Here is a 19823-nt window from a genome sequence, read left to right as displayed (position 1 = left end):
GGAGAGGTGGTCCAGCAGCTAAGGGAGCAGAGCTGGAGAGGTGGCCCAGCAGCTAAGGGAGCAGGGGCAGGGCTGGAGAGGTGGTCCAGCAACTAAGGGAGCAGGGGCAGGGCTGGAGAGATGGTCCAGCAGCTAAGGGAGCAGGGCTGAAGAAGTGGCCCAGCAGCTAAGGGAGCAGGGCTGGAGAGGTGGTCCAGCAGCTAAGGGAGCAGGGCTGGAGAGGTGGTCCAGCAGCTAAGGGAGCAGGGCTGGAGAGGTGGTCCAGCAGCTAAGGGAGCAGGGCTAGGGCTGGAGAGTGGTCCAGCAGCTAAGAACACTGGCTGCTCTTCCAGAGGTCCTAAGGTCAATTCCCCAAAAACCTCATAGTGGCTCACAATCATCTCTAATGGGATCCGATGCCCTGTTATGTCATGCAGGCACACATGAAAGTAAAGCACTCATATAAGTAAGTAAGTAAATAAATAACACACACACATATATATTATATGTGCATATATTTTTAAAGGGAGTAAAGAGAAAAAATGTATGTATGATATCTATAATTGGCACATGGATTTGTTCCCCATACATAATTGTATATGTGTGTTTTGTTCCCTATGAAGCCCCCATCCACCGTACTAATCACCATTTCTGCATTCGATTTACATATCCTTCATGCACAGCTCCTATATACTCTCTATAGCTATCAGAATGAATGAGGCTTTATATAAACTCCCAGCCAGATGGAAGGAATAAGTTCTGCTGTGCTGTTGCGCAGCTTGGTGACTATAGACCACAGTTACACACAGCCTCACAGCCCCAAGTCATGTGAGCCAAAACAATGAGGATGCATGACTGTCTGCAGTCGGCTAATATTTACAATTCAGGCAATTCTTGCCTTTCTAATGCTTTAATGACTGAGTTATAGCCACAGAACCTTCCTATGTTTCTGCCTTTTCAAGGGGAGCATGTCCCTTTGTGGTCATGCCAAACTCTGCCTGACTGAGAAAAATTAAAAGTCCTGGAGTCGAATGTGCCCATTGCCCAGATGGGAAGCTGAGGCCCAGAGAAGCTCAGGGACGTGCCCATCCTCGAGAAACACCTCTGGCATGTAGACATTACAAGCCCTGTTGTGTGGGTTCTGTGTGCTCCGTATCTGGGGATACCTACCACTTCTCCAGGGTAAGTCCACTGCAGGTCAACGACCTCATTGTTAAAGACAGCACAGGTCACCACGATTGTTTCTCCTGCCTTATACACGGTCTGGCGTGCGTCCATTTCCAGATTCAGTTCTGATGTTGCTGCAGTGAAAAGACAAAGAAAACGCAATACAGTCGGGATCTCAAAGTAAAACTTGTAGCTGAATCAGGTTCATTAGAAATGATGAAAAATCATGTCCAAACTAGTGTAATTGAGGCAAAAGCTGGAATATCTAAGGAACCTAGACTTTGAGTCTTACACAACTTGGAAAATAACAGAAATACAAAATAATAACAATGGTAAAACTCAGTCTCTTTAACCAGAACACCATATGCCTGGGCTCTACGGCTGCACTCTTTCAAGCCACCTTTCTGTGTCCCCAGATGTCACTTCTCTACCATGCCTATCAGTTATTCTTTTTTTTTAAAGATTTATTTATTTTATGTATGTGAGTACACTGTCACTGTTGCTGTCTTCAGACACCTCAGAAGAGGGTGTCAGATCCCACTACAGATGGTTGTGAGCCACCATGTGGTTGCTGGGAATTGAACTCAGGACCTCTGGAAGAGCAGTCAGTGAGTGCTCTTAACCACTGAGCTATCTTTCCAGCCCTCCCTCAGTTATTCTTAGCACCTCCCAGAGCCCAGCACAAAATAAGCTTGTAACAAGAGGCAAGTGACATTTTCTTGCTTCTGCTCCACGTCCGTGTAAAGTCCCCACTAAAATCAGCCACCGCAACCCCCCACACCCCCCCACCCCCGTGTGTGAGAGACTTTGCCAGTCAGGCTAACCCTCACATCAAAGGGATGAAGTTTAGCCTCTTTAACTATAGTCTTCCTTCAAAACTGAAATCGCTTGATTCTTAAGTTACTGAAATTAATCTAGGCCTCCAACCCCCTGGGGTGTATGTTTGTTTCTTAAGGCTGTATAGGCAAGACTGTGAACCAAATAGTAAGAGGCTTATGCAAGAAAGAATTCCTTGCAGTATTTTTCACGGAGCGTGCAGTCTTACACGTAGGAGCATGTTCGGCCTGTAGTGTGTTTTAAGCCCGTGTTGTTATAGCTACAGGTCAGCCACGTTGTATAGTGAAGGAAGAGGCAACAATCACATCAAAAATCCTCGTTTGCATGTTGCTCTCATTTAAAGAGGTGGAAGTACCTTTCAAGGCATAAACGTTAAACTCGCTGGTCTTGAACGTCCTCCCTTTGACCGTGGCCTCACAGATGTAAGGCCCCACACTGAAGGTCCCATTGAAACCCTGCCTGCTGTCATAGGAGGCAAGCACCAGCCTCCCGTTATTGTGCAAGGTGACTTGAGTTTCCGGGTCTGTGGTGCGGCAAGGTATGATGGCAGAATCATCCTCTTCCACGATGACTAAAGAATCCGTCATCCCGAGAGGCACAAAGGCCATGTCTGGGTCTGTGATTTTAAAAAGAGAGAGAGAAACTAACAATAGTAACAATAGTATTCATTTACAATATAACATTCATTCATTAGGGTTTCATTTCATTCTTACACACATATACAGGAAAGAAAATGTTCCATTGGCATACCATCTTCATCATCATGATGTTGGTGGTACTAGGGTCACGTGTGCTAGATAAGTTCTCTACCACTGAATTACACCCTCAGCCTGGCATTATTCTTGCTAGGTATGAATGTTACCTTTGCACTTATATCCAAGAGTCACTAACATTCATTATTTCGACAAGCCAAAAGTAACTTTAAAAATCAAACAACAACAATTAAATGCTGACAATAGTTAGGAACACCAGCCAGGACGCCTAATTCAACTTCTGGAAATTAAGAGAACAGTTAGCATCCTTGTCCCTTTTACTTTTTGTTTGTTTATCATTTTGCACTCTTGTTATGTCTGCTTTTGTTTAAGATGAGCTCTTGCTGTGTTTCCCAGTCTGGACCAGAACATGCCAATGGCCCAGAGTGGGTTTACTGACCTTGAACTCATGATCAAGCCCCTTGGCTCTACTTTCCTGGCGCTAGATCACAGGATCTACTGCCTTGTCCAGCCATACTTCATATCTCATGAACTGCTCTTAGAAACCCCTACTGCCTAAAGCTGGTCTCATGGACAAGTAGCACAAAGATCTCCCAAGAAATAACGAAAAGCTCAGGCTGAGGGGAGGGGATGGGATGCAAAGAACAGAGGCGGAGCATGCACTTAGCCATCCGAAGACCCCAGGCTTGATGCCCAGCATGGGTGACTCCACAGTTGGAAGCCTTTCTCTAGCTGAGCTGCTGGGGTAAGAAGTGCTAAGAGTCTGCAGCAGCATCGGCTGCAGAAGGGCGCAGCTTTATAACTGCCCGGGAGAAGGGCCCATAGGAGAACAAGACAGGATAGTGTAGGGTAGTTTATACTAGAGGTGGGAAATGGGAAAAGAAAAACTCCAGACAAGTTTAGGCAGACTGAAACTTCAAGAGCCACTTTTAGTGAGCCCGTAGTCCACCTGTTCACGGCATGGAGAAAGCCCTCCAGGGTTAGAAAATCTCACTGAAGGGGAACCTATGTGTTAACACCACCATCATCATTATCATCACCATCATCATCATCATCACCACCATCATCATCATCATCACCATCATCATCATCATCATCATCACCATCCTCGGTTTCATCACCATCATTACTGTGTAGCATTAAAGTGACATTCTAAATATCTTCCCTTTTCACAACGAAATGTCCTGTTGTTAGAAAAGGCATTTCAGAGCTGGAGGGGAGTAAAATGCTTGCCATGCAAACATGAGGACCAGAGTTCAGATCCTCAGCCCCCGGTTACATGCAGTAAAAGCAGGGTGTTAAATGGCAGTCTGCCTGTATTCCAAAGCTCTCTCCGTTCCCCAACAACATCAAGTCCACCGTTCTAATGTGTGTTCAGAGTTCCAAACACTTGAGCCCTGTCTACAAAGGGTTCAGACAGGTATGCATCAGTTTCAGGTTCAGACACACAGACTGACGTCAGGTTCAGACACACAGACTGACGTCAGGTTCACATACACAGACTGACGTCGGGTTCAGATACACAGACTGACCTAAGGTTCACATACACAGACTGACGTCAGGTTCAGACACACAGACTGACGTCAGGTTCACACACACAGACTGACGTCCCTCACGGTTTTCCTTTCCAAGGCTAATCTGCCCTGCTACCAAACACTACCTATATGATGTGTAGGTAATACCACGGTCCTTCTTCGTACCGCTGTTCATGTCAGGAGACAACGCTACATACGGATACCGACAGCTACAGGTTGGCAAGGTTGGCAAAGGCTCAGAGCGGAGGCAAGGTGGGTGGCAGGCCAAAGGCAACTTCAAGCTTTCAGCTAAGGCCTGGATTCCGGAGAAAGCACATCCCTCCAACCACGGAGGATTTAACAGTCTAAAGGCTAGCCCTGGGGCCCTCACAACCTAAAGCCACACTCCCCAGCAATGCTTCCTGTCAATGACTGAGGGCACCTGAGGCCCATGGGCAAAAAGGCAGGGTAGTACGGATCCATCGAATGGAGTGCAGCGGGACTATGCAGGACCTTCCCACTCCTTTCCTAGGTCTTGCCCCTTATAAAACCAATGCGTGCAACTTCCATCTTGGCATCCGCCTCTCAGCAGATACAAGATCATATCATTAACACAGACGCTTCCCTAGATGTTAATGGCAAAGGCAAAAAGAAGTCCTTCTCACTCGTCAAGAGTAAATGCACGTGTGTAAGAAAGCTGGAACAGAGTAGCTATTTGGCATCTATCCTAGTGAACTGTGAGTACCCAAAGCAAGTTAATCCCAGCTCCTACACAAGTCATGGTGCCTGGTGCACTTGTAAGTGCCTCTTCATGCTGACTGAACCAAATAGAATGACTACACTTGATTTGTTTTTGCACTGTCCCAATAAAAGACACGCCACAGTAAAGACTTTTCAAAATTAATAAAGCCCTGACATTGACAATAAACACTTGTCTGGGTGGAATCCACAGCCTTCCACGTTCTGGGAAGCACTCTGCCACTGAATTAGATCCCCAGGTATAAGTCTTTCCTTTTTAAATAACATGTATTTGTTTGTTTACTTGTGTGTTTTATGTGTGTGTTAGTGTTCTTGGCTGGATTGTGTAGGTCCATTACATGACTGTAGTGCTGGTGGAGGCCAGAAGAGGGCGCTAATCTCCAGTAACCGTGATAACAGAGGGATGCATCCCTGACTCCTAGGGACCAAACCTGAGTCCTCTGCAAGAGCTGCAAATGCTCCCCAAACCGGAACCATCTCTCCAAGCCTCCCATGAGTCCTTCTTGATTTTGAACATGCAAATGGTCTGTATTTACTTTGTGTATTTTGCTGGTCATAATGTGGGTAGTCTCCACTACGTGGGAGGCTGAGTTGAATCTAGCAGTTTGAGGATAGCCTGGGTAATACAGCAAGCCCTCATCTCAAAAGCAACAACAACAAACAAAACACCCGAATCAGGTAACAAATGCACATAATTCTGTGACTCGGGAGGTGAGGTCAGAGAATGGTAAGTTCGCAGCCAGTCTGGTCTACATAAGGAGACCTTATCTCAAAACCAAAACCAAAACAAAACAAAACAAGCAAGCTAAGCATCCCCATGCCTTTAATCCTAGCACTCAGAAGGAGGAAGCCATAGGATTGTTATGAGTTAGATGCCAGCCTGGACTACGTGGCAGGTTCTAAGACAGTGAGAGCCCCAAGAAGCAAAGACAGACAGGCAGGCATAGAGCTAAGGAGAGGGCCCAGTGAGTAAGAGCACTTGCTTTAAAAGCATGAGTACCAGAGTTCAAATTCCAAAGACTTGAGTAAAAAGGAAAAAAAAAGCTATATCCTTAGCTCTGTGGAAGGCAGAGGCAGAGGGACAGCGTGGGCTTGCAGGCTGCCCATCTAGGTCCAGCCTCAATGAGAGTTCCAGTGAGAGAGAGTCAGAGACAGACAGACAGAGAGAGAAAAAGAGACAGAGACAGAGATGGAGAGAGACAGAACAGAGAGACAGAGACAGAGACAGGGAGAAAGAGACAGAGATGGAGAGAGACAGAAACAGAGAGACAGAGACAGAGATAGGAAGAAAGAGACAGAGATGGAGAAAGACAGAAATAGAGAGAGACCGAGAAAGATGAAGAAAGAAAAAACTTTTCTACCTTGCAATTTCTCTGCCATAAACATTTACGAATGCCTCATGTTTTCTGCACCTTAACATGGTGACTCAGAGGCAGGCAGGGCAGGATGCAGCGTGGTCCAGGAGTGCCCTGCATCTCCTCACCTGGTACATAGATGTAAATGTGTCTGCCTTCGATCTCACTCTCTTCGGTCTGAGTGTGGTTGTAATAGCAAGTGTACCATCCGGTGTGGGCCGCTGAGGCGTTGACTACTTCCAGCACTGTGACAAAGAGGCCACTGTTGTTCTCCTCATTTCTGATTTCCACGTTGGGGTCCTCTTCTTCAGACATGGGGTGCTGCCAGCTCACTTCACTCTCCCCAAAGCATCTCAGAGAAAAGGACGAATTCAGCTGCACAATCTTCTCATTCTCATTGGGGAGGATAGAGGGTATTAAGAGCTGGCAGGAGATGAGGCTCGGCCCTGTAGAAAGGGACAGCCATTGAATAGGGTGAGCCAGAAAGGACGGCTTCTCCAGAGAGTAGCCTGAGAGTAGCCACAGTGGCAGCTTATATGAACAACGGCCATTTCTACGTGAAACTCCGTTGCTCTGGATGCCCATGAAAGGCACCCCATTATAACAGCCACTGCATCTGCTGAGGGTGGCAAGTGTTCCAACGGCCTCAACAGCCCCACCAAACACCCCATATTCACCCCTCCAAACACTCAAATGGATAAAGGACGTCTGATTCCAATTCCATATTTCACACTCTTCTGTGTGACCATAAAATATCCCAGTGCAGTCTGGGTTCAAGCACATATGGGTTCTTTATCATGCATATGCCCTGCAGAAGTTTCCCTTGGTTTAAAAAAAAAAAAAAAAAAAAAAAGTGGGCAGGAGATGTGAGAAGAAGGGCAGGGAGAGAAGCCGAACAAAGCACCAGAAGATCTGGGCTCACTCAGGAATCACACGTCCTTCCTCGCTGCCGCCCTCTGGCATGCCATTTCTCCTTAATGATTTCCAAAAGCCAGAGCAGGAAGGCATGGGTTTAAATTCACAAATAATAAATTAAACGCAGGCAAGGAGGGGCTTGAAACTAATCTCTAAGCTTCAGGTTTCAGCCAAGCTTCCCTTGTCTAAAGAGAAGAAGGAGACACGTTCTGACTTAATTATTAATTAATGGTCTCTAGTTTCCCTCAGTGCCTAACTTTAGAGTAACGTCTGCAACACATAAACAGGTGGATAAAATCTACCAAGTGCCAGGCAAGAGATCTACCACTGAGCATCCCCCAGCCCTCTTTTTACTTTTTTGTTTTTAAAGACAGGGTCTCACTATGTAGCCCTGGCACACGGTGAATTTATGATCTTCTTGCTACATCCAGCCTTCCAAGTGGCTGGGATTACAGGTTTGAGTCACTAAGCCTGATGAAGGATGCCCAAGTATTTATTCTATTCAAACATACGCAAGTTGATCTGCTTCTCCTTTACTGTAAGCCCATCCCAGAGAGAGGAAGAAGGTAGTGGGTGAGTTTAGACGATATGTTGAGATTGTTTATACCCTCAGACCACTGATAGAAATGGAATGGGTGCCATTTAGCGAAGGGCACCAGAAGTTCCTGGTCACCCTAGAGAACTATTGGTTTTGTCTCACCCCCTTTGGACCTATGTGCAGGTGAGAGGCCCATGAAACATAGACATCCATGGAACAGTGAGTTAGGAGAACAAGGATGCATGCGAGGGTGTGTACCTGTGAGGAGACAGCTGAGGACCAGAAAGGCCTGGTGGGAGGTCCCCATAGCTCCTGAGTCCTGCAAAAGACAAAAGACAAACATAAGCAGCATTAGCCAAATGAAAACCACTGATTCTCCTGCAATGGGAATCCTTACTGGTACTATCAGTAGAAGCATCCATCAGTGGAAGCATGTCCCAGCTTAAGGTTGACAGCTGATAAAGTCAGACAGCGAAGAGAGAAGTATCGAAGAGCATGGTGGAGCCCAAGAGTCATGCCAGGGTCTGCAGATCCTGTCTCCAAAGGGCATTGTGGGAAGAAATGTTATGGACTTTCTCCACTGAAGAAGTCTCTGCTTTAGATGGGCTGTCCCATGTCACAGCTTCATGTCACAGCTCATCAACAGTTTGAATCTTCTTACTTTCAGAAAAGTTCCTTGGGCTGAAACAAACAACGTGACGATAAAGCTTGGTTCCGAGAGAGCCCTAGCTTTGAGGCAGCCTCTGTGAGATGAAGGTCTGTAAGAGCATTGGCTTCCAGCCTGTGTTCTTGTAGGACTTGAACGCTACTGGAAGCTCGGAAATCCCAAGACAGGTACACCAACAGAAGGGACAATAGAGAGAAAGGAGAGGCCCAGCATAGTGGATGTACACTTAAATTCCATCGACTGGGGGGCACAGAAAACATCACTCATTGTCAAGGTCTGTGCAGACCAAATTCTGGAGAACAGAAAGGCTCTTTCATAGACATCTCTATACAGGGGAGCCTCCATCTGTCCTCTTACAGTTTCTTACTGCAAGGCACAGAAGTTTAGCAAATGATCCAAAAACACATAGCCAGGGACAGATTCAGAGGCGTGTGTGTGTGTGTGTGTGTGTGTGTGTGTGTGTACATGCATGTGTGCATGTATGTACAAGTGTTCAAGCCAGGGGTTGACATCAGGTGTCTTCCTCCTCATCATTCTACACTATTTTTTTATTTATTTATTTATTTATTTTTTTGATGCAAGGTCTCTGTCTGAACCTGGAGCACACCAATGTTGGTAGACTGGTAGGCAAGCAATCCCTAGGGATCTGGGAAAGGTTAGCCGTTCTGCGCCCACTCTTTCCCAATACAACCTGCCCCTGACCCCTCTCCTTCTCTGCACACCACAATTAGAAAACCTAATTGCAGGGTTGTGAACCAAATGCACTTAGAAAGATGCTGCCTGGTTTAATGGTCTCTGAGGATGTTGGCAGGTGCCGGAGGATGTCGGGTTTCCAAACTACTGTGGTGACAGCCACAGGAGGCCCCAGAGCCAGGCTGGTTGCCTGATTTACCACAATTAGCAGTAAGGGCCTGTGTGTTTGTACACACAAACATCAACCTCCCACCGATAATCCACTTGGCCAGCTACAAAGCAGCTTCCAGCGCCAGCGTGCCGGCTGTGGGTTTATCACATTCCTACCCTGTACCTCCGCAGCCAGGGTCAGCAGCTATGGATCATTCAAGCCCCACTAAGCTCAAGAGAAGAGACTCAGTATAGGGACAGAACAGGCTCTGAAGAACGGTCTGCCCCAGCCAGGCTCCAGCTAATTTCCTTCTGTGTGTCCAGATATGGCAGACTCGCTGCCAGGGGTGATGATTTACTGGCCTTCAAAGTGGGCAACGCAAACAGGGCGATAACGAAGCGAATGTCCACATGTGTTTGCTTAAGATTCCCAATGCCAGACTCTGATAGCAGCGGTTGTCTGGCTAGCAAAGCTAGGCGTATTTATGAAGGTGTCGTGCCGTTACTCATCTGAAACCCAGACAATCTGGCCATGAATAACTGTAGCACAGTGAGAAAGAGTCCAAGGGGAGAGGGAGGGACTCCCTGTGCGTGCTCTACTGAAGATCTCTGGAAGGGAGTTTTACTGATGCTTTCCCACCCTGCAAGTACCATCCTTTAGTTAGCTGCTCAAAGCCGGGAACATCCGCATCTCAGACATACAGATAGAGGGAGCTGTGGTTACAAAATCTGAGGCTTGTAGCACTGGACGTCAGTGCAATGGGAACTAACCACTTTGCAAGGAGGAATAACAGATTTCAGTTATTATTACTATTATTATTATTTTTTTGAGACAGGGTTTCTCTGTATAGCCCTGGCTGTCCTGGAACTCACTCTGTAGACCAGGCTGGCCTCGAACTCAGAAATCCACCTGCCTCTGCCTCCCAAGTGCTGGAGTCCAAGGTGTGAGCCACCACTGCCCAGCTTAAATCTTGTTTCTTGTTCCCACACTGCTTCCATGTTGGACATCAGTCTCCTGCCTCCCGGGGTTCACATTTCAATAACCATGTCCCAGTTGGAGAAGCAAACCAGAACGTGAGACTGCTGACCTGCTCACTCTCATGTGCCATGGGACATCTCCAGCCTGTGGTTCTCACTCCTTCTCAGAAGACACGATGCGCATCACTTCAGACTAGATTCTCACTCCAACTCTGACACCCTGTCTATCCCTTTGAACTTAGGTCTTATCTCTAACTCGAAAGCAACCATCACTGACTTGCCTGCTTGCCTCCCTGGGTCCTGAAGAACTAGCGTACACAGTTTCAAAGTGCTTGGTGTTCACTTTGACTTCTCCTGAAGAGTCCTAAGATGTTAAGAGGATGCCAGGCCCATTAACTCCTCCTGACTAATTGAGTGAAGCCCTAGACTAGACCCAACTCTTCCTTCTGCCTAGTGGGGAAGAGGATGCAAACCTCTAGCTGGTATCACTGTGACGACTCTGCCACATCAACTAACACATACAGTCCTAAAACACAGAAGTCAAACTGAGGCCACTGTCTCCACCCAACCCCTTCCCATCCCTCCCTTCATCCTTCACTCCCTTTCTGGTTCTTCCATATACACAAAGTAGCCCAAGTTGGCCTTGAACTCAAGATCCTCCGGCTGCAGAGTGATGTATCATCAGAGCTAGTAATCCCACTGCAAAAGTGAAAACTCCTGAAGGTGAGTGAGTCTCTCACCAGAGACCACAGGGCAAGTTGGAAAGTAAACAGGATGCAAGCTTTCCTCCAGAAGAGCTACCATTCCCCCGAGGCTGGGGCCAGCTTCCCTGACAGTAAGGGCGAAAACATAGATTCTGCTGCTCAACCACTGGACAATGAAATCCACCCCACCCTGTCCCAATTAAAGACCACAGGAGACTCTCAGCCCCAAAGCCACCGAGGCCCTTCAACACTCAGATTTCTGAGGTTTGGTTAATGTCAGCTCTCCTAAGTTAATTCTAACTATGAAAATAACACATCTCGGGTTTTGTTCTGTTTTTTCCTCTCTCTTTACTCGGTCTCAGAACTTCAGCCCAGGAAGCTTAAATACAGGTCTGCAATGGTGGCAACTTCTGCATTTTGCAGCCCAAATTATATTTCCCAGGACCTGTACCGCACCAGGGTGTGTGGTGTTTTGATCTGCCAAAGCACACTCTAAGATGCTCCAATAAGGGGCAGAGGCTAGGACACTTTTACACATGTGCATTTTAAGGGCCAGTCTGGGTTCATAGACCTTCCTGGTCTCTTTGCACCAGATACGTAACTATGAAAGAATAAAGTTCCACCTCTTTCTTACTGTCACTAAATGAATAGAAGTCACCAAGCCCACACACTGGGTTTACAGAAGGAAAAAACCCTGCTCCCTTCCTTATAGGCCCTGCTCACATAAACACTGTTCATTATGTTAGTGTAAAGAGTAGCAATTAAGGCTTGATGTAGCTCAGTCACACAGTGCTTACTGAACATTTGGAGGGACTGAATTTTATCTCTCGACCACACACACATACACACACACACACACACACACACACACACAAAGTTGGGAGCTACACAAATGTCTGAAAAATAAAATCTATTCTTCTGGTGATTGTTGCAGACTCACAGGAAAGAAAACTTAGTAAAATCACCTTTGTGCTCCTCAAGAGCAAAAGGGGGCTGGAGAGACAGCACAGCGGTTAAGGTCCCTGAGTGTCTCTGGGTTCCAGTCCCAGCACCCGCATAGCAGCTCAGACTCGAGAACCTGAGACCCTCTTCTGGCCTTAGAAGACACCAGGCATGCAAAAGACTCATATATACGTGTACGCAAAAAAACACCCGTGCACCTGAAATAAAATTTAAAAGCTTGAGAGAGTGAAAGAGAGCTAGCGAGCAAGCGAGCGAGGGCGGAAGCGGGAGAGGGAGAGGGAGAGGGAGGAAGGGAGAAGAGAGCGCAATTTCCCTACCAATACTTGCTTGGAATTTGCCAAGCCCACTCAAAAGCATATGCAGTTCTTCAGCGTAGACAGCAGATGGCAGTGTTGGTTCAAGAACCAGTGTCCTGCAGTCTCTGAGCTGCAGACGCCATTGAAACCAATTCTGACTTAAAATACCCCAACTTTTACAACATCTTAGGTTAGTTTTTACTTCTTCTAAGTTTCGTGGTGACTTGCAGTTGAACTCCGAGGCGTGGAAGCAGAAGTAACAAACTCTTGTCTGAAATGCTAAATTGGTGGTGGGGGAGGGGGACCTCCAGAGAGTTCGACGAGGAACAAAATACCGCCATCATCACCATCAGCATAATTATCATTGCCACTGCCCCGAGAGGGACCAAGACACAGCCGTGCCTTGAGAGCCAGGAAGATAGGGAAGATAGCGCTGTTGACCAGGTCTCAAAGATGTTGCAGGACTGACTGGTCACTTGGGTTTAGGGGAAACAGCACCCTTTGGCTTTCCACCCCACCAGGCATGAAGGCTACCTGGACCCTGCCAAGAGAGGCCACGACGCCTTTCCCTAAAACTCCATCCTCCTTGCTTGTAAACCCGCCCCCGCGGAGTCCCTGCAGCCTGCCTGGTTTGAAGCGACTATTCCCATTGCTCGGTAACTCGGGGTCTTAAAACAAACAACAACAAGCCGAGGGAGCTTGCGCCGGCCTGGAGCGCACAAACCGGCCACTGTCTCCCCCAAGATCTCTCTGGATCCGGAATCCCACCCCCTCCTCCCACCCTCTGCTAAATTAAGACGCCCCAACTCTCCAGGTCAAACCCGGACCCTCAGCCCAGCCTCTTCCATCCATAGCCTCAGTGCCCGCAGGAAAACTCAAGAGCGACCCAGGTGAGCCCAAATTCTGGCGCACCCAGCTCCCGGCTGGGAGACCGCTCGACCGCCCAGGGCTACAGGGACAAGGGTCGCGCTGCGGGAGCCACTAGAGGGCGCGGCAACCCCGCTGCTTACCCGATGGCTCCGGCGTCGCTCACTGCTCTGGCTCCAGGTACCCTACAGCACTGCGCACTGGGGCGATTCTCCCCGAGATTCCGCGCTAGCACGCTCCGAATCCCGACCAGCCCTTCTCTCTGGGTGTCTCTCTTGTCTGTGACTGTCTGTGTCTGCCTGTCTCTCTGTCTGTCTGTCTCTGTGTGTGTCTCTCTGTCCCTGTGTGCCTCTGTCTCTCCCTCCCTCTCCCTCTGCCTCTCTCTCTCCCTCTGTGTGTGTATCTGTCTGTCTGTGTCTCTATCTCTCTGTGTCTCTATCTCCCTCCAACCCCTAACCTCCTCTCTCCCTGTCTCCCTCAACCCCCGCGCCACAAGATCGCCACCAGATACCAAGAGACACAGATCTACCTGACGATCCCAAACCCCTTTCCTCCCAGCTCAGGACTGCCGCGGCCGCCGCGCCCCAGGCTCTACGCTCAGCGTTTGCATTGTTTTCGACTGCGACCTGAGAGGAGACTGGGCAGGGTGGAGGGAGGGGGCCAGGTTTAGGGTTTCAGGCGAGCCACAGCGCCTCCTGCAGGCCAGGAAGCACCGCCCGCAGCCGCCAGAGCCAAAGGCTGGACCAAGCTCTGTGGATTTGGGTCTGGAGTGCCCACCTTGCCCTTTTGTTGCCCTGTCGCTGGGTACCCCTGCTTCCCTTCATGCCTCTAGCTTCTCTACATCCCGGGAGGAAGGGAACTGAAGTAGAAGGAAGAGACTCCCCAAGTCCGTGGCTTACTTTTATCCCCTCCTACAGTCTAAGTTCCCAGATCGTATTCGTGGTTCGCCCTTCAGTTTAAAACAAAAGAAAAAGACATTGAACTACTTCAGGGAAAAAAAAAAACTGCACCGATGAGGCCGGAGTTCAGAATGCAGTCAGGAAAAGCTGCTGCCCGGACTCTGAATCCCATGCTGAGTATTCTCCTACAAGACGCCCTCTCCTCCTCCTCCTCCTCCTCCTCCTCCTCCTCCTCCTCCTCCTCCTCCTCTTCCTCCTCCTCTTTCTCCCTCCTTCTCCTCTTCTTCCTCCCTCCTCCTCCTCTTCTTCCTTCTCCTCCTCCACCTCAAGGTCGGTGCCTCCAGCGAACCCAACAATCAAGGGCCAGACTGTCGCTGAGCCTCTCACCTTTGAGTCACCTATCCAGCTCTCCAGTCAGCAACCTTTAACCTGGATACTACTCACTGAAGGCCAGAGGGGGTCCCACCCTTCGAGGTTGCCAGGCAGAAGGATGGTCACCACGTCCCCAGGTCGCGCGCAGCCTAGGTCCTGTCCCAGGAGGCAGAAATCCCGCCCGCCAGCCCCGGCGCTTGACGCGTTTGCAGCTGGAAGCCCCTCCCCCTGCATCTCTCCCCAGCCCGCGCCCAGGAAGAAAGTAGAAGCCCCTAGGCCCAGAACTGGGAGGCCGGGTTCTGAGTCTAATCCCTGCGGGTCTGCAGACTAAAGCAAAAGAAGGGAGCCGTGGCAATAACCAGTGGAGTTAGTCTGTGTTAGCCCCCTCTCTCCCGCGAGTTTTATAAACCCAGCTGTACTAGAGACAATCCCAAAACAGAACTTTTTTGCAAGAGTTTCCAAAGCAGGAACTGACCAGGGCGACAAATTAATTGGTATGTCACAGGCGCGCGCGCGCACACACACACACACACACACACACACACACACACTCCTGTTGGGGAATCGAAGGAGTCCTCATCAAGAGGAGTTTGAAAAGAAAAGAGGCCGAGAGGAAGGAGAAGATGGAAAGCCCTGGTCCGGGGAAAATCCAAGCACAAGAGAAGTTATGTAAATGCCAGTGCGACGCCACAAGAGGCGCGCACCCTGAGGAGCGCCCTCAGCCCCGCGCCTCTTCTGCGACTTTGGGTGTTAAATCTGGGGCTGTGCAGCTGCAGACCATAGCGCGGGTTTACACTAAGGCCTCCTCCGGCTCCTCAAGGCTCCCCAAGACTGATCCGAAACCATTCAGGAGAAGCAATTCAGTCCAAAACATTGAGCAATTCCGCCACGAAGCCAAAAAAAAAAAAAAAGCCGTTTCCCACACCGCCCAGCCTGGGGCTTTTCTGGGCAGCTCTGTCCGACGCTGGGCAGCCCAGACTTAAAAAGTGCCACCCACGCCCCCTCCCCAGCTTGGGTTCCCCCACGCACACCCTCCGGGGGTGGACTGAGTGACCAAAGTCTTCCAGGCATTTTCCTTACATCTAGAAGTCTTAGCAGAGCTGGGGGCTGCAAGAGAGCCCCAAAGCAGACAAACAGGCCAAAACACTTCCTTTCACGCCAAGGCCGGTCGCCAAGTCACTGGCAACTCCTGCACACCTGGCTGCGAGGCTCTGGCTTGGCCCTGCTGCAGACCAGGGCCGAGCCATACTGCCTTACTCTGCAGACTGTCCCACGCCTCTTCCAAAGAGAAAGAATCAGAGACCTCAGAAGCTTCAAAGCCAAGTGAACAGCCGCCTGCTTTCCCGGCCCTGCTAGAGTTTGGCGGGGGAAGTTAATCTCACATGTATAAAACTGATTTCCAAGGGGGATAACGGTGAAGGAGGGAGGCTGCGCGGAGACCGCTTCTGAGTCTTGCAGGATACTGAGTGTTGGGAGCAAAGCGGGGGGAAACGTTGGAGAGTTTGCATTCAGGCGACCAGTGCCACGCATTCATCATCCCAAGACAGAGAGGTACCCAGAGTTCCTTAGGCAGAAGGCGAGGGTGGTTGGCCTCTTACATTTCTGCTTACCTGCACCCACGTCTGTCCTTTCAGAGTTGTCCTGACTTCTTCACAAGAGGCCAACTCCTAGCCAGGGATCTTGCCTCTTTGCTCCCTGCGGCCAGGACTAAGCAACAGCCAGCCCCCCCACCCCACCCCCTGGCCCTGCAGAAAAGACTCCACTGGAGTCGCAAGCGAGCAGAGTGGGGGGTGGGGACTACGGAGCACAATGAGGGCCCCTCGGAGTGCAGTTCGAAATTCCTCAAATCCCAGTTGCTGGAATGCGAGGCCAGGACGTCTTCTTCACTCGGGGCCAAATGTGTTTGTCATTATTCCAGATCGCTCGTCCGCGCCGCCGCCTGCGTCGCCTGGGTGAGAGGCGCACGATCCGAGCGCACTGCGGATTCCGCCCGGGGCTTCTAGCACCCAAGTAATTCACTCGGGACTCTCCGGAAACCCTCGGAGCCCTCACCCCTCGCCCGCGCGCCCCTCTCTTGATGCCGCAGCCGCCACCGCCGCGCTCAAGCCTGGCTCCAGATGTTTCCAGCAGCAGCGCCGTCCAGTAATTACGAGGGATCGACTGGCGCCGAGCGTGCCCGGCCGGCATCCGAGGTCCGACCTCCTCCAGCCGAGCCCTTCACACCTCCCTTTTTCCTAACCCTTTCCCGCGCCCCACTCGGCGCCCCTTTTCCCCCCCGACACTTCTCCAAGGGTACCCCCCTCCCCAATCTTCGCGTCGCACCACCCGCTTCAGCGTAGTCCCGCCAAACCGCGGGCGACGAATGAAAATACTCATTAAAAACCTGTCCTCTTCCGTGACCCACTGCCAAGAGGCCAAACACCACGGCTTCCACCCCCCAATGTTACTTGCTGTTCGTCCCAGTAAGCACGAACGCCACCCCCATCCTGAAGAAAAACCTCAAAAATGTAAGCCTAACAATTTCTTTGGGAGGCTGTAGGATTGTGTAGGGAAAAAAAATGCTTTTAAAAATAGGTCTGGATTTTTTTTTTTTTTTGATCTTTGACTCTCTAATGGTCACCCCCATCCCTGTGAAGTTTATTCAGAATAAGTTACTTTCTGGACACACAACTGAATTCAGCTGTTTTGTTTTTGTTTTTGTTTTCCTCGTTGCCCAAAATTTGAAGTTACTTTAGCTTCTTCCAGCCCCAAGTTATGATCAGGGACCTTCTTTAGAAACAAAAGTCACTTTTTCCTCTCCCTTACCTTCTCCTTCTATGTCAATTTGCAAGGAAAATCCGTTACCCGGAGTAAAAATTAAGCCCCAAGCCTCCAGTCCTCGCCCGCAGCTCCGCCGTTTGTTTCTCTCCCTCAAGCTCCAACAGTAATGGGCTCAAAACCCGCATTTTGTAATTGATTCAATGTTATAGTCCATCCTCCTAAAACTAATCATTTGCTCAAAGTAAATAGCTGTCAGGAAATGAAGTCCCCCCCCTCTTGGTCTCTTCAAAATAAAAGTTTCCCTCTGACTCCTTGCTCTCTGAATCTCTCAGGCTCAGACCTCTCCCTTGCTTTTTGCTCTTATGCAATCAGGGGGGCCAGTCCCAACCCCCAAACTTCAACAACAACGAGGGGGGAGAGCAAACCAGATGGGGTGGGGTGGGGGGCTGAAAGGGGAGGTGTTGACGTTCTGCCGGGAAAGAGATTTCATGAAACTGCAAACAGCCATCATGTCCAAATGAGTTGACTTCCCAATGGGGGGGGGGGTGCTATTGTTTTGTATTCTCTTCGAAAAGAAAATACACGTAAAACTGCTGCTTATTTCTAAAACGAATATAAATCTAGAAATCAAATTGTGCCTTCTGTAGACAGTCCGGGCCTCGCTAGAAATATGGCCCAGGGGAGAAATCCTAACGCGGCTGCGTCGTTTTGAACTGGGGGTCTTAAGGGAAAGTGCCTTGTAGTTGCTAATCCTTTAATGGGATTAGGAAACTGTGGAGTCTAATAGGAAGATGATGGGTTTTTGAAAGGCTGGATTGTGAGGTGGTGTGCAAATAGCGGTTGCTCAGCGTACCTTTGGGATGTTCCCCAGAAGAACGACCTTTATCCCTTCGGAGCCACTTATCTGGTCCTGCCTTTGTTTTCGGGGGGAGGGCGGTTATCTGGTCCTCGCTTCTTCTATCTTCATATGAAAAAAAACGCAGGCTAGGCGTGATCACCAAACGCTTGCATCTTGATGGCAGAAGGATTTGATCCTCCTAAAATTCCACCCTTCCGAGTGGGTCGCACACGACGTACCCTAGGAAAGCGTTCAGGACGTTTGAGCCACAAACTGGGGAACCCAAGACACCCAGCGAGAGACAGTTGGGACACGGCGATCCTGCTGGCGAGGGAAAGGGGGCGCTGACACTCCAGGAACCAAACCTGGGTGAAGCGGGACTTCCCGGAGCGGGTGGGGGAAGGGAGGGCCTTCGACTTAGGCTCTAGTTTTGAATGCTCTTCTTGGTGGGGGAGATGTGAGTGGTCCTCTGTCTCCCCACCACCACCACCACTACCTCCATCTCACTCATCAAAATTAAAATGGACAAAGTGGCCAGGTGGATAACAAAACGTCGAATAACCATTGGTTATTTCACCACTATAGTGAACCTGAGGCTGGCGTAAATCACAGAGGTTTCCCCCAAAGTGCCGAGTGCTGTCCCTAAGTGGGACAAGACTGACCTTGGGAGTGTCAGGCTCGGGAAGAGGATGCCTGGAGTTGGGCTGAGAGGCCCACTTCTCCTCCGCCCTTCTGCACACCCGCCTCTGGTGTATCTTCAGCTCGGGTGACTGCCCTGCTCGCTATTACTTCCACATGTTCCTTCAGGAAACCATTGAAGGCGAAATGTATGAACAGCCCCTTGTTCGGAATGCTAGCAGGATACCGTAATGCTTGTAGATAATGAACAGGATGCGAACGACTCGTGCGAGCGCGCTTACACACACACACACACACACACACACACACGCACACGCGTGCACGGAGCGGGGGTGAGGGCCTTTCAACTGTTCTAAAAAGCAAGTCAAGATTTAGGTTTTTTGTAACAAGTACCCAAGGAGGGTGAGGCTGAGGCTGAGCTCCTGCTGAGAAGGGCTTGCTTTGCAATGGACACCCTACCAGCTCTCTCCCACTACCAGGGTCTCTCTCAAGCAGGGCCCCTGCGTTCTCCTCCCACAAATGGTAACTTCACAGTTCATTTCAGAGCCGTTTTAAAGCAGTCCGAGAAGCGGGCCGGCCCGGGTATCCTGGGGCAGTAACTCCTCGGGAGTTTAAAGAGGAGAAATGGATGAGTATCGAGCACCCAGTTGCTCTTCTGGTAGTAATTACCTGCCTAATTTAAATGATGCCTTTGTTATGATCATTAACAAACATTTGCTAAAGGTTTCCATGTGTGACATTCCCTAAGGTTTAAAGGCCTGGAGAGCTGAGTCCCGGGATAGTGCCCCAGTAGGGGGTGGAGCAGGCAAGCAAATGGTTGGGCGAAGATCTCGCTGAGTCGGGACCCAGCGAAGCATCTGCCTTTTCTGCAAAAGCAAAATAAACGCAGTGGTCTGGAGCCACCTCCGGGCAGGAGGCCTGTGAGCTCAAGCGGTTGGTTTCTGAAACCAGGTCCTGCCCCCGCCCTCCCACTGCTCATAGGCGGGTTTAAATCACATTTTCCGCCCTCCACTCTCTGGGGCTGTAGGAAAGGTCCGGTCTGTGCCCGTCACTCAGCCCAGGGTGTCAGGGGGAGGGGGGCAGCCCAGTTCTTGCCCTGTTGTTCTAAAATCCTTCCAGATTACTCCCTCGACGCCCCGGGTCCTGGGTGGTCTTGGAGCCTAAGAAGGCCAGTGCCTAGCCAAGGTCTTTTCTCCCCTTCCTGAACTTCTGTCCCTGAT

The 19823-nt window shown here is 49.8% G+C and overlaps 1 protein-coding gene across 7 annotated transcripts in view; it reads right to left on the bottom strand.

Moving 5' to 3' along the window:
* Positions 1 to 18747, bottom strand: part of Pdgfra (platelet derived growth factor receptor alpha) — a 48596-nt gene extending 29849 nt beyond the window's left edge. Inside the window, exons 1-6 of one of the 7 annotated variants that reach the window (XM_031342737.1) lie at positions 18627 to 18747; positions 17980 to 18204; positions 8036 to 8096; positions 6453 to 6770; positions 2339 to 2599; positions 1150 to 1280 (exon numbers count right to left, since the gene is read on the bottom strand). In XM_031342737.1, coding sequence (XP_031198597.1) covers positions 1150 to 1280; positions 2339 to 2599; positions 6453 to 6770; positions 8036 to 8084 — 759 coding nt within the window. In that variant the 5' untranslated portion in view covers positions 8085 to 8096; positions 17980 to 18204; positions 18627 to 18747. Of the gene's footprint in view, positions 1 to 1149; positions 1281 to 2338; positions 2600 to 6452; positions 6771 to 8035; positions 8097 to 8174; positions 8809 to 13238; positions 14017 to 14381; positions 14545 to 15976; positions 16726 to 17171; positions 17426 to 17979; positions 18256 to 18626 lie in introns of those variants that run through there. The other 6 variants (XM_031342736.1, XM_031342733.1, XM_031342735.1 and 3 more) reach the window with 6 other exon arrangements.
* Between the last annotated feature and the right edge of the window lie 1076 nt (positions 18748 to 19823).

Source organism: Mastomys coucha, unplaced genomic scaffold (genome assembly GCF_008632895.1).
Source record: "Mastomys coucha isolate ucsf_1 unplaced genomic scaffold, UCSF_Mcou_1 pScaffold22, whole genome shotgun sequence".
Classification (NCBI taxonomy): domain Eukaryota; kingdom Metazoa; phylum Chordata; class Mammalia; order Rodentia; family Muridae; genus Mastomys; species Mastomys coucha.
This window is presented reverse-complemented; position numbering and strand designations above follow the sequence as displayed.